General features: G+C 55.5%; 1 protein-coding gene across 1 annotated transcript in view; it reads right to left on the bottom strand.

Moving 5' to 3' along the window:
* Positions 1-8,300, bottom strand: part of ENPP7 (ectonucleotide pyrophosphatase/phosphodiesterase 7) — a gene marked incomplete at both ends in the record, with an annotated part of 10,224 nt that extends 1,924 nt beyond the window's left edge. Inside the window, 5 exons of the mRNA XM_080714152.1 lie at positions 3,138-3,205; positions 3,396-3,615; positions 4,921-5,547; positions 7,400-7,545; positions 8,048-8,300. Coding sequence (XP_080570278.1) covers positions 3,138-3,205; positions 3,396-3,615; positions 4,921-5,547; positions 7,400-7,545; positions 8,048-8,300 — 1,314 coding nt within the window. The remainder of the gene's footprint in view (positions 1-3,137; positions 3,206-3,395; positions 3,616-4,920; positions 5,548-7,399; positions 7,546-8,047) is intronic.
* Positions 8,301-14,251: the final 5,951 nt, after the last annotated feature.

The following is a 14,251-nucleotide window of genomic DNA, read 5'->3' as shown; positions in this document are numbered from 1 at the left end:
CCTCCCGAATGCTGGGATTACAAGTGTGTGCTGCCACGCCTGGCTTTTATTCTTTATTTTTAAACAGTCTCACTAAGTTAGAGGGCCTCACTTAAGTAGCTGAGGCTGGCTGCGAACCTGGATCCTCCTGTCTCAGCCTCCCAAGCACTGGGATTACAAGTGTGTGGCATCAACCCGGGTTATTTTTTTCTTTTCTTTTCTTTTTTTTTTAAACAGTGTCTACCTGGGCTGCTGAGGACCTCACTAAGTAGCTGAGGCTGGCCCCAAACCTGCGATCCTCCTGTCTCAGCCTCCCAAGCACTGGGATTGCAAGCGTGCGCCAACACACCCGGCCTGCCCCTTGTTTTCAAGGGAGGAAACTGGGCCTGAGGGAGGTAACGAGTTCCCCACTGCTGCAGCTTCTGGGAGGGGGGCCGGGACTGGCACACATTAGTCTGCCTCCAAAGCCCGTGGTCCTGAAAAGCAGACCTGAGTACCTAGTATCAAAGGGGTTCAGACCTCGAGACGTGCGGGAGAAAGCGCTGCCACCCTGCTGCCAGCCGACCGCACCTGGGCCAGTCCACATTCCTTGTTTGTGGTTGCACCTCGTGTTTTGCTGAGCAGTGGGCAGCGTGGCTCCCGGACAACACTGCCCCCGGTCGGTCCACAAAGAGCCTCCTCATCCCTCCTGCCGGGTCTCAGCATGGAGCCCACACTGGCCCAGGCCCATGGCTGTCCAGGGCGCTTTCCCCCTGCGAGAATGAATCGCTTCTCCTGTGTTTGCCAACCATCCCAGGGAATTAGCAATTTATTACAGACTGGGGCCGGTTGGTCCAGCAGCCCTTGAATACAAAGTGCCTGGTGTTGGCTCCTGCGGCTTGCCAGGTCTGTGGGACAGTGACAGGCGAGTTCTTTCTCCTCGGGATCTTCCTGCTGGGCACTGCCCTCCCAGGTGACCGCGGCTGAGGTCTGGAGGTTGAGGCTGGAGTGGGATCTCAAGGAGTGGTGGACGCAGCATCCTCTGAGTAGCGACCCCCTTCGCCTGTCCCCACTGGTCCCCACAGGGCTCCCGTGCGCCCCCGTGTGGCCATGGATGGCAGCATCGCTTCCTGGGCTGTTTTGGCATCAAAATACACATACCTCCCCCCCACGTTCTACTTCCAAGTCAGCCAGACCCCTGGCCCTATTATTTATTTATTTATTTATTTATTTATTTATTTATTTAGAAGCACTGGGGATGGAACCCAGGGGTATTCTACCTCTAAGCTATACCCCCAGTCCTATTTTTTATTCTTTATTTTTGAAACAGGGTCTCACTGAATTGCGGAGGGCCTAAGTAGTAGCTGAGGCTGGCCACAAACCAGGAGCCTCCTGTCTCAGCCTCCCAGATGCTGGGATTACAAGCGTGCGCCACCATGCCCGGCCCTATTTTATTTTATTTTGGAACAGGGTTTCTCTAGGTTGCTGAGGCTGGCCTGGAACCTGCGATCTTCTTGTTTCGTCTCTCAAGAACTGGGATTACAGGCATGAGGAATCATGCTAGGCTGGGCCTGCTGTTTATAGTGGTGAATCTGGGCAGGAGCCCATTGCCAGCACCATAATGGCCAAGCCTGGCTGGTGCTGTGGGAGACAGAGGCACACAGGCATGGACTTTGATAAGCCAGGCAGGCTAAGCCCATCTGTGTCCAGCAGACCGCTGCGGCAGGAGGTCCAGCTCGGGGCCTATGGGCAGCCTCCGGAAGCTTCCTGAAAAAAGAGGGCTGTGTGTTGGGCAGGGTGAGGCGGGCGTGTGCAGGTGGGGAGGCAGAGACAAGAGGGGTTGTGGGAAAGGGAGTGGGGTTGCTGAGCCCCCAAAGGAATTCCTGACTCCCCACTAGACCTGGGAGGGCACGCTTGAGTGCAGGCGGGCATGGGGTGGAGGAATGGTTTGGGAGCTGTAGACTTTTTCTAGGCTGGGGCAAGGGGGCACTTTCCCAGGCCTGGCTACACAGCCTGCAGACCCAGAAGGGAGGAGAACCTTCGCCACCATCTTTGCCGGCCCCTCTGTACCCAGAGGGCCCTAGAGTCACAGCTGAAGACTGACTTTGTGTGTGTGTGTGGTACCGGAACCCAGGAGCATTCTACCTCTGGGGGTATACCCCCAGTCCTATTTTTTATTCTTTATTTTGAAACAGGGTCTCACTGAGTTGCAAAGGATCTAAGTAGCTGAGGCTGTTTGTGAACAGCAATCCTCCTGTCTCAGCCTCCTGAATGCTGGGATTACAAGCATGCGCCACCACGCCTGGCCTTTTATTTATTTTTTTTTACCACGTCTCGGCCATGGTTATCAGGAGCGGGCTGCAGGGTAGATTCGCTCCAGCCCCTGCCTTATAGATTCCAGGGTGCAGAGCCTAGAACTCTGCTCACTATGTATCCCCCAGTACAGCCAGAGGCTGGCTCCGGGCCCCAGGTTTCTAGAAGGAAGATGTCTTTCTCCTGCTTGGGCCAAGGGCTGTGGCTGCTCAGGGCGGAGGAAGGAGGCGGCCCTGTTACTGGGCGTGGGGAGACCTTGGAAGGGGCCAGCTCCAGGGGCATTCCAGGAACCAGCCCCCGCAGCTCTGCTCCCAAACCTAACTCATGCCACGCTGCCTAGCTGTTTCTGCAGGAGCGTCGAGACTGTGTCCTGAAGGAGAGGGACTAGACGGAGGGTCCCAGCGTCTGAGGGCTTTAGAAAGATGTCCTTAGAGCCAGGCGTGGTGGCCCACGCTTGCTTATAATCCCAGGGAGGGTCAGACAGGAGGATAGGGTTAGCAGCCACCCTCAGCTACTTAGGGAGGCCTTCTGCCACGTAGTGAGACTTTGTTTCAAAATAAAGAATAAAAATAGGGCTGGGGATAGCTCAGAGATAGAATGCCTCTGGGTTCCATCCCCAGTACTACAAAAAAAATCAAAAAAGTCCCCTGAGCCTAAAGTAGTAACTGAAAGGGTCCCCCTCGGAGTTCCAAGGAATGTCCCCTCTCTGTGGCCAGGCTGGCTGAGGGACCAGCAGCTCTGTCCTGGCTGCCCAGGCCTGGGGGGGGGGGAGTGGTCAGGCCGGGAGCAGGAAGGACAGCCTCATCCGCCCCTCCTCCTCCCTCCCGCCTCTGACCTGGGGTGCTAGGGCATCATGCCATCTTCACCAGAAGCACGAGGGTGCCCAACAGTGCCATCACCAAGGGCGGCCGGCTGCACGGCAGGAGAACAGACCCTGAGGGCAGCGGGAGGGTCCGGTGAGTGGGGGGCAGGTGGCATCTCACCCAGCTCCTCCATGGAGGACCAGGGCCCCCAGCCACCCCCACGAGCCCCCCTTCCTCTCTGTCACCCCCCTGGGGGCATGCAGGCACACACGTGTGTCCACGCCAGCGTGCACCCAGGGGGCAGGAGGCGCCCTCTCTCACCTGCCCGGAGCAGCGGCCTCAGGGCACCAGGGTGCCCGTCGTTGGCCTCAGGCACGATGCCCAGCAGTTGGCACATGAGCTCATACACGTGCACGCTCTCGAAGGGCTCCACCTCCACGCCCGCCTTGAAGCTGGGGCCCACGGCCCGGAAGATGGTCTTCATGTCCATGTCCTTGTTGTCGAAGCCATGCTCCCCGTTATTGAACTGGACGTTCACTCTCTGCGGGGGGGGGGGCACGGGTCCTGGGACCTTGCTGGCTGCCACTCCCCCTCCCTGGGGCCCCTTGCCTTGCATTACTGATAGACAGAGAAGGTCCCCTGAAGAGCTCAGAGCTGACCTAAGGAAGCTGTAGGGTGCGATCTCATCAGGGGCTATGGGTTTACTGGGTGGTAACCTAGCAGGCGGGTGCAGCTGGGGAATGAGGGCCCTGGGGTGCGGCCTAAGACTGCGCTTTTGTCTTTGGGGCCCCCTGCTGTCTGTCTGTCTGTCTCTCTCTTTCTGGCCTTGTGAGAACAGAGCTCGCTCTCTCCCCTCCCTCTTCCCGCCCCCTTGCCCTGAGCTCTGCAGACCTGGCTTGACATGAACTCCAAAATCTCCCCAAACTGTGAGCAAATAAATCCTCCTCCTAAATTGTCTGGGCAGGCGCTTGGATTATACAGTGAGGATGTTGTCGGAGACACCCTGCATCCCCTGTGGGTTGGTGTCCGTGTGGGCACATGGTCTCAGGGAGGAGTTCCAGTGTGGGGGTCGTAGGGGGTCTGAGTCTCCGTTTCTCTGAATTCTTTTTTCTTTTCTTTTTTCTTTTTGTACTGGAGACTGAACCCAGGGGTATTCTACTTCTGAGCTACACCCCAGCACTTTTTAAATTATTTATTTTTTATTTTATTTTTATTTTTTTGCATTACTAGGGATGGAACCCAGGGGCATTCTACCTCCAAGCTACACCCCCAACCCTATTTTTTGTCTTTATTTTTAAACAAGGTCTCACTAAGTTGCAGAAGGCCTCAATAAGTAGCTGGGGCTGTCTGAGAACTACAATCTTCCTGTCTCAGCCTCCCCAAGTACTAGAATTACAAGCGTGCGCCACTACACCCAGCTAAATTTTTGTTTGTTTCTTTTTTTGGTGGTACTGGGGTTCCTGGAAGCCCTCCTACCTCCGTGCTACACTCCCAGACCTATTTTTACATTTTTATTTGGAAACAGGGTCTTTTAAGCCAGCACATGTGGCTGGCTTCGAACCTGCGCGATCCTCCTGTCTCTGCCCCCCAAGCGCGGGGATTACAAGCGTGCGCCACCACGCCCGGCAAATTTTGTTTTGAAATAGGGTCTCACTAAGCTGCTAAGGCTGGCCTTGAACCTGTGATCCTCCTGTCTGGGCCTCCCAAGTACTGAGATCCCAGGCGCGCCGCAGCCCCAGCTAGGAGATGCTTTTCATTAAAACGGAGGGAACCCCCGGCCCCTGAGGGAGCTGCCCGCCGGTTCCCCGCCCATCCAGCGGGAGCCTCCCCACCGCGGGAGACTCACCCCGTGGATGACGTAGCCCAGGTCGCTGTACATGAGCAGCGGGGCGATCCTGGGGTTGTTGGCGTAGTGAAAGGACTTGGGGAACTCCTCCTTCTTGTAGACGTGCAGGCGGGGGTGGGCGTCCTTGAGGACACCGTACACCTTCTCCATCATCCCGTCCTTGGGAATCAGCATCCCGGTCGGCCCGTAGTCCAGGAGCTCGAAGCCGATGTCCTTGAAGGTGAAGTTGGGGAAACTGTGGAGCTCTACCAGGTCACTGGCCTGCTTGTGGACGGTGGTCATGCCGTGGTCGGACGTGACGATCAGGTCCAGGATGCCCGAGAGGCCGGAGCGCTCGATGCGCTCCCGCAGGTAGCCCACGGTCCTGTCCACCTGCTTCACCATCTCCTTCCTCTCCGGGGACTCGGGGCCGTACCTGTGGCCGGTGGAGTCCGGCTCCCCGAAATAGAGCGTGACGAGGGCCAAGCCCTCCTCGGTGAACCAGCTCATCACGGTGTCCACGTTGGCCCGCCACTCCTCCTCGTCTTTGTAGTTGTGTAGGGCGCCTTCCTTCCGGCTCAGCGTCACCGCCATTCCTTGGTAGGTGACGTTCCCACCGGGGTAGAAGAAGGAGCCGGTCTTTAAGCCCTGCCAGCGTGAGACAGGACGCCATTCAGACAGGGGTCTCCTGGGCCGGCACCCTCGCTCGCCCGGCCCGCCCACACACTGCCGTCACCACTTTCTCACTTTCTTCTTTTTATTTTCTGAAACAGCTTCATTATTTAATACATTATTACAGCCCAAATAATTCAGGGCAGAGAAAACAAGTACCACTGAGCTGGCTTCTGCCCCGGAGCTATTAAGTACCAAGTGAGCCCGGGTACGGGCGTGTCCCGTTGAGATGGGCGGATCCTTGGGGGAGAGAGCCAGAGAGCCCATTGGTAAATGGAGACCCAGAGCTAGGCGCCGGCCCAGCCTTGCTTGTCCTTGTAGTGAGATGAACAACCCGCCCCTAACTCAGCAAATGCTTGTACCAGATCAACCAGAACAGAAACATAATCAACCTAAATGTTGCCACCTCCGAAGACTCACAGGATGTGCCCACAACTGATTTACGGCTATACAGCTTGATCAAGAGGAAATGTTTTGAACCCCAAATATCAGATGATTGGCATGGGATTTGATTTTCAAAGAAACGTCCCTGGGAACGGGAACTTTTCTTCCCTGGAAAATTATATAAATAATCAGAGAGCTCCACCTCAAGGAGGTCACTGGTCTTCTCTGAGAGGTGAGGGGTTCCCACACCCTGCCAGTGGGTGTGTGTATACATTTGCTATTTATATTATTTTATTTATTTATTGTTATTGGGATTGAGCTCCATGTAGTCTACCTCTAAGCTGTACCCCCTAGCCATTTAAAAAAATTTTTTTTATAGTACTGGGGATGGAACCCAGGGGCAGTCTACCTCTGAGCTACACTCCAGCCCTATTTTTTATTCTTTATTTTGAAACAGGGTCTCACTGAGTTGCAAAGGGCCTCACTAAGTAGCTGAGGCTGTCTGCGAACCGCGATCGTCCTGTCTCAGCCTCCCGAATGCCGGGAATAACAAGCGTGCACCGCCACGCCCGGCTTGTGCCTCGGTTTTGATGTGTCCTGGAGTTCTTTTCAGCAGCATGGGTTGGAGGTGAGGTCCCACCGCCCTTTGGAGGGACCTCGTTGGGCCCCTGCTCAGTGACACTCCGATGTGAACTTCGGAGAGCCCTTCTGTGTGACCGGCGCCCAGCACCCTCCAATGCACTCTCCTGTCCATCTGTCCTGACTCCCTCCCCTCCAGGCTCCAACCTGCGCATCCAGGTTGGCAGATCTGCCTCTTTCCAACCCCCTGTCCACTCGGCCCATCTGCCGGAGCACTCCCCCAAGCCTTTCTTTCCTGTGGGTCAGGCACGCCAAGTTCTGCTCTTTGGCTCTCTGCTCTGGAGCTGGTGGAAGGAGCCCCGAGCATCTGTTCAGCAGGAGCCAGCCAGCCGGAGGTGGGGGAGGCTCAAGCGTTTCCTGGAGGCTGCGGTCCATGGGGCTCGCGGCTGGAAGCCTCGTCCAGCACTGCAAGCTGGTGGGGTTCCTGGGCTCAACATTAGGACCCCGACCCCTCCACCCGGATGTTTAGCCTGTGATCCTGTAGGATCCGGGACAGGACGGAAGTGAGCCAGTCGGTGTTAGGTGCTTCCTTATTGAGCCACACACAGTCACCTTTCTCCTCCGTGCCGAGGGTCCGAGGGCAAAGTCCTCCCTCCCTTGGGGAGCACGGACGATCCCTGCCAACACCAGCATTCCAGGCAGGATGGGGCAGGTTGGTGCCGTGTCCAGGGCTGGAGCCAGGGTGCAGCTGACTGCTGTGCTGGGGTCCTCATCAGAACTGCCCCCTCCCTGGGGACTCCCTTAGCGTCCTCCTGTGCCCAGCCCCCTGGGGCCCCGGGGTGTCCGTGTGAGCGGGCCACACTACCTGCCTCTGGGCTGTGATCCAGATGGGCACGCTGCCGTTGTCCCACCACCTCTGGATGCCCAGCGTGGCATGGTAGGGCAGCCTCACCGTGCTGGTGAAGTTGTAGAACATGTTGTGGACAACCCCGTGGTTCTCGATGTATTTGCCTGAGGGAGGAGGGACGGTAAGGCAGTGGGGGGGGGTGAGCCAGGGGAAGAGCCCTCCCCAGCCCCAGACTGGCCTCCTCTGGCGTCCCTGAGGCTTAAACCCAGGGGGTCACTGGTTAATGAGAACACCTGGTAGCTTTTAAAAATAATTATTTTTGGTGATAGGAATTGAATCCAGGGGCATTCTACCTTTGAGCTGCGCCTCCAGCCCTTTTTTAGTTTTTGTTTTGAAACAGGGTCTTACTAAGTAGCTGAGGCTGGCCTTGAACCTGTGATCCTCCTGTCTCAGCCTCCTAGTACTGGGACTGCAGCTGCGTGCCACTGTGCCTAGGCCGTGGCTGTGTTTATTTAACGTCCGTCTCCCAGCAGAGTGGCCTGCCTGGAGTGAGGACCTCGCCCCTTCCCACAGTGGCTGGGCACGGCCCTGTGCCTCGGGGCATCCTGTCGGCCTGTCTGGTGTCTTGGCGCCTCTCCCAGGCCCTGTCTCCAGGCCGACACTCACCGGTGACCAGTGTGAAGTGGCAGGGGCTGGTCATGGTAACAAACGCCGGGGTCATGTAGCGAGCTTTCACCCCTTCTCGAGCCATGGCGTCCAGGTGGGGGGTGTCCACATCCTGGTCGTAGTCCCAGCGAAAGCCGTCGAAGGACACGAGGAGCAGCTTCTTTTGGGGGTCCTGCTGTTGCAGAGGCGCCCCGGCCCCCGGGGCCAGGGTGGCAGCCAGAGCCACCATGAGGAGGACGCCCGAGCGTCTCATGACTGGCGCTCTGGAGGAGCAGGTGCGTTGTGTCTTGTGCCCAGGAGAGAGCAAAGTCCCGGCTCAGCCGCCGTCTTATCTGGTGCATCTTCAGAGACCCGCGTGCGCAGACTCCAACACGGAGACTCCAGGCTGGGGAGCCCGAGCCTCCCTCCGTCCCGCCCACCGTCAGAGAGTTTGGGGTTCACTCGTGCACCCCTTCATTGTCTCTCTGTTTTTCTGTGTCTTCCCAGGGACACACAGGACGGGACCAATGAATGATTCAGAGCCCAGAAGTCACCCACTGCCTCTGGAGACTGTCCTGCTTCAGCCTGGAAGCAGTTCCCCAGCACAGGTGGGGGCAGGGTGGGCTCGCTCCCAGCCAATCATCTGGGGCCTGTGGGGAGGACCTGGGCCAGGACCAAGTTCTTGTCTATGGGGAAGCCCAGCCTGGATCCCTATTTTTGTATGAAGGAGCTCCTGGGATGGGGTGAGTTAGACATGATGGTGACGGATGTGGGTGGATTTGAGGTGGATTCTGGAGGGTTGGGTGAAAGCGCTTGCTGCTGGATTGCACGGGGGGGGGCAGGAATGGAAAAGGTGATGAGCCGGGCGTGGTGGCGCACACTTGTCATCCCAGCATTCGGGAGGCTGAGACCTGAGGATCGCGGTTTGAGGACAGCCTCAGCTACTTAGCGAGGTCCTCCGCAACTCAGTGAGACCCTGTTTCAAAATAAAGCATAACAAATAGGGCTGGGGGTGTCGCTCGGAGGTAGAATGCCCCTGGGTTCCGTCCCCAGACCTGCAAAGAAAAAAGAGTGATGGGGATCCTGGTCGTGATCTTAGTCTTCATGAACCGCAGCCCCGCCAGCACTGGGCTCTTCTCCCCAGTGTCGGCTGTGACTGTCAGTAAGCGTCTGGCACTGCACTCATGGGACGCCACAGAAGCCACCGCCAGCTTCTGCTGCCCATGGCCCGCGGTCCCCAGGTTCCTGGTGAATCCCAGGATCCTCTCTTCCTGGACCTGTGGAAGTTCAGGTTCTCGGGAAATGTCAGGCCCAGCACGTAGCGGTGCTGACGGTTCTGTGCACTGAGGTTGAGAATTACAGACTAGGCTGACCGCCGCCGCATTGGGGTGACTCAGGGCCGGGGTGCAGGTCCCCACAGGTGAGCGGCCCCTTCCCAGCAGGGCTGGTGACACAGACCCCCATACAGGGGATGCCTGGGGGAGGGCAGGCAGCCACCAGGCTTCAGGGGAGCTGCTGCTCTGGGAGGGGATGGGGGCATCTTGTTACTCTGCGTTTTAAATGGATTGTAGGGAAGTCCCAAATAAAAACTCAGGAAATCAAAAGTAACGAGGCAAGGCTGTTTACTTCGGCGCGGAAGGGTGCACTCACACCGGGCGGGCGGTCAGCTCAGCTCTTTATTCCTTCCTGCACACCCCTCTGCGCCGTCCCCCGCCGGCTGGATAAGACTCCACAGTCCAATCTGGTTGGTTGTTTTTCTCTGGGAGGATTTTAGAAAAGGAGAAGCTTGTAAAGGGTAACAGCAGTGAATTATGTAGACGCCTACAAAGTGTCTATATATTTGTCTATGGTTACAAAATGTCTACAGTTACAAGATGAAAGCTTGGCAATTGCTATATGATCCTGTAACCTAACCTCCATAGAAAAGATAGTTTTCCTAGCTGGGTGGTGGCTCACGCTTGGTATCCTAGCATCTGGGAGGATGAGACAGGAGGATTGTGGTTCGCGGACAGCCTCAGCTACTTAGTGAGGCCCTTTGCAACTCAGTGAGACTCTGTTTCAAAAATAAAGAATTAAAAAAAAAAATAGGGCAGGGGGTGTCACTTGGAGGTAGAATGCCCCTGGGTTTCATCCTCAGTATTGGAAAAAAAAAAAAAAGATGGTTTTCCTTTCTTACACTAGCACTGCACCCAGAAGGCCTGAGTATCCCAGGTTTGCAGGAGACCTATGGGCAGGGAAGCTTCTGGTAGAGACAGATATGGAGGTGAGGGAGTGCCTGGGGCACTGGGAGGTGGTGCGGGTCATCCAGGGTCCGTGGGCGGTGGCAGGGTCTGGGTTTTATGCTGGGCAGAGCAGGTGAGTTGTCCCTGGTATCTGTTTTTCTGTGGCAAGATGGCTGCCAAGAGGGAAGACTCCATTTCCCAGCATCCCGTGCAGTGAGGCTAGGCCATGTGACCACATCCTAGCCAATGGCACCGCAGCATCGGTCCTCGGGCAGCTCCCAGTCTCCTGCTGGAGTGTGAGGTTTCTCTCTACCAGATGCTTCAGTCTCGGGAGCTTCAGGGCCGAGGCTGCCCTGCGTCCTTGGGGTGGGGAGGCTCCTGGCCCCCCAGGTGACCGTGGGGCTGCTCCCCCCAGGGAGACCTAGTGCACTTCTGTCTTGGTTCAGCCTCCATGACTTGGTTTGCTCACTCAGCAGGAACCCATCGCTAGCTGATAATTGAGTCCTGGACCCCGGAGGCCTCTGGCTTGAAAGGGGCGTGGCCAGAGGTGGGGGAGGCGGGGCCTGGCGGGGTGGGCAGGTTTGGGGTGTGTTTGGTGGGTGGGTGGGTCCTCGTCCCGCACTGCCTCCTGCTGGCAGCTCACCCCTGCTGGCTTCCTGGGGAAGGCGCTGAAGGTCCGGCCGTCTCGGGACCCCTCAACCAGGCGTGGGCAGCCCCTCCACGTCCTCGGCTCTGTAGCCGTTCAGTTGCCACGGGCGCCCCTGGCCTGTCTCCTGGGCTCCTGGAGCTGCCCAGGTTGGTTGTATGGATGGTTAGAGCGCGTCCTGGGCTCCGTTTGTTCAAGGCCTCAAGCAGGGAGGTGGTTCTGGCAGGCAGGAGTTAGGAGGCGTTCACTGTTACAGGTGGAAGGCCGAGGCCGGAGAGGCCGCGGAGCTTGACTGTCAGCCATGCGCCGCGGACAGCTATTTCTCCAAGACGCAGAGCAGCTGCGAAGGTGGTGGCTGGCTGGCTTCTCCCCTCTTCTTTACCCCCCTTGTATTATTTCCGTGGGGTGCAGTGCCTAGAGAGGAGCTTCTGGACGAGGAACAAAAAGCCCGCCTGGTTTCTTCAAGACGACTGGTCTTAGGTGACAGAGACTCCCCTTGAGCAGTGCTAGCCAGGCCCCTCCGTGGCGTCTAGGTCCTGACCTTGGTCTGTTCTGTTCAATTTTAGGAAGAATCCTGCTGGGTCAATTTAGGAAAAACCTGAAAATCTGATCTGATCGTGTGTGTGTGTGTGTGTGTGTGTGTGTGTATTATGGTTCTAGGGATTGAACGCAGGGGCATTCCACCTCTGAGCTACACTCTCAGCCCTTTAAATAATTAATTTTTTTTTTTAATTTTGCGGTACTGGGGGTGGAACCCAGGGGCATTCTACCTCCGAGCTATGCCCCCAGCCCTATTATTTATTCTTTATTTTTATTTATTTATTTTTATTTTATTTTTTTGCCGGTCTGGGGATGGAACTCAGGGGCATTCGACCTCCGAGCTACACCCCCTACCCTATTTTTTATTCTTTATTTTGAAACAGGGTCTCACTGAGTTGCGGAGAGCCTCACTAAGTAGCTGAGGCTGTCTGTGAACCGTGATCCTTTGGTCTCAGCCTCCCGAGTGCTGGGATTACAAGTGTATACCACCACACCTAGCTTTTATTCTTTATTTTGAAACAGGGTCTCACTGAGTTGCGAAGGGCCTATGTAACTGAGGCTGTCCTCGAACCACAATCCTCCTGTCTCAGCCTCCCAAGTGCTGGGATGACAAGCTTGCCCACTACACCTGGCTCCCCCCCCCCTAAAAATTGAAACAAAGTCTCCCTATGTTGCTGAGGCTGTCCTTCAACCTGCAACCCTCCTGTCTCAACCTCCTAAATACTGAGATTACAGGTGTGGGCCACCACTGCTGGCTTCCATGGATACATAATCAGATCCTTGCCCCGCCCCCAGCCCTCCCTGGGGTCCCTCATCACTTGGCTTGAGCAGGAACCCCCTGAGGTCCTCTGCCAAGGACAGCCCTGACCTGGATGCTCCTCATGGTCATTTCCCATCTGCTGTGAGCTCGATTGCTCTCCTCTCCTCTACAAAACTGCACCCCAGTAGCCCTCTTGATTAGAGGCTTCCTGACTGCCTTTACCATGCATCTGGCGGAGTTTCTTCTTTAGTACAGGAAAGGTTAAAGCAGGGCTGGATGTGTCGCTGAGTGGCAGGTGCAAGGCTCAGCCCCTACCCAGCACCGCAAACAAAGTTAAAAAAGAAAGTGTGAGAGCATGGTAGTGCACACCTGTAACCCCAGCACTTGGGAGGCCGAGACAGGAGGATTGCAGGTTCAAAACCAGCCTCAGCTGCTTGGCCAGGAGGCTCTTAGCAACTAATGTTTCCAGATAAAACAAAAATAGGGCTAGAGGTATAGCTTGGAGTCCCTGGGTTCAATAACACCAAAGGACCCCATATGGAAAAAAAAAAAAAACAACAAAAAACCAAAACAAAACAAAACAAAAAAACAACCAAACAAAAACTCCCAAAGAAACAAACCAAGGCTGAAGCTCTCAGTGGGACCATCAGCTGAAGTTCGTGTGAAAATCGCCTCTGCCTCAGACCCAGAGCTACCTTTATTGGTGTTTGTTTGTTTGTTTGTTTGTGGTGCTGGGGATTGAACGGGGGCATTCTGCCTCTGAGCCCCAGCCCCAGCCCTATTTTTTTTTGGTGTGTGAGGTACTGGGGGTGAACCCAGGGGCTTTTCTACCTCCGGGCGACACTCCCAAACCTATTTTATATTTTATCTGGAAACAGGGTCTCACTAAGTTCCTGAAAGCCTCACTAAGTAGCTGAGGCTGGCTTCGAACCCGTGCGATCCTCCTGTCTCAGCCTCCCAAGCGCGGGGATTACAAGTGTGCCCACCACGCCCGGCTATATATATTTTTTAAAACAATGCCTGGCTAAGTTGCTCAGGGTCTTGTTAACTCAATTGCTGAGGTGGTCCTCGAACCTTCGATCCTCCTATCTCAGTTTACCAAGTATTGGGTTGACAGGCCTTTGCTAGTATGGTTGGCTTCAATGGTTTTTGCTTGTGTATTTTTCCTCTTCATTTGCTTAGTAAGTACATAATAATGTCATAAACTATTAAGCCAGAGAAGCAGGGCGGCTTATCTGACTCGTCATTTTGGCCATGATTAAGTGGGCCCTTCTACCTCAATCTTGCTCCTCTTATCAGTTCTTTGAGTATTTGGCATTGCATATTTTAATCTGATTAGTTCTTGATATATTTTAATTGCCTGTTTTAATCTGATGTAGAATGCCCCTGGGCGCAATCCCAGCACCACAAAGGAAAATATACCCAGGCAGGTATGCTTTCGGTCTGTATGCTTTGGGAAGGTATTTCCCCCATAAACTTTTGCCACGTATGTACGCCCGTTGCGTGCCGGGCGTCCCTTGGTAGATGGTGGAGCCGCAGCTCCCTGGGCAGGACGTGCCCTGCTGTTCATCCCTGTAGTATCTCCAGCCTGGTCCAATGTCCAGCACAGTGCAAACAGGAGCACGCTTCTGTTAGATGAATAAGGAAATTAAGCCGGGCGTGGTGGTGCGGGCCTGTGACTCTAGTTCTTGGGAGGCTGAGACAGGAGGATCACGGGTTCGCAGCCAGCCTCAGCAACTTAGCAAGGCCCTCAGCAACTGACTGGGATCCTGTTTCAAATAAAAAAAATAAGATAGGTCTGCCGGGCGTGGCGGGCACGCTTGTCATCCCGGCATTCGGGAGGCTGAGACCCGGAGGATCGCGGTTCGCGGACAGCCTCAGCTACTTAGTGAGGCCCTCTGCAACTCAGTGAGACCCGGTTTCAAAATAAAAGAATAAAAAAATAGGGCAGGGGGTGTAGTTCGGAGGTCGAATGCCCCTGGGTTCCATCCCTAGACCTGCAAAAAAAAAAAAAAAAAAACCAAAACAAAAAACAAGATAGGTCTGCAGGTGCAGCT

Source organism: Muscardinus avellanarius, assembly GCF_963383645.1.
Source record: "Muscardinus avellanarius genome assembly, chromosome: 16".
In the NCBI taxonomy this organism is placed as follows: Eukaryota; Metazoa; Chordata; class Mammalia; order Rodentia; family Gliridae; genus Muscardinus; species Muscardinus avellanarius.
Note: the sequence above shows the minus strand (reverse complement) of the source record. Positions and strands in the feature narration are given on the sequence as shown.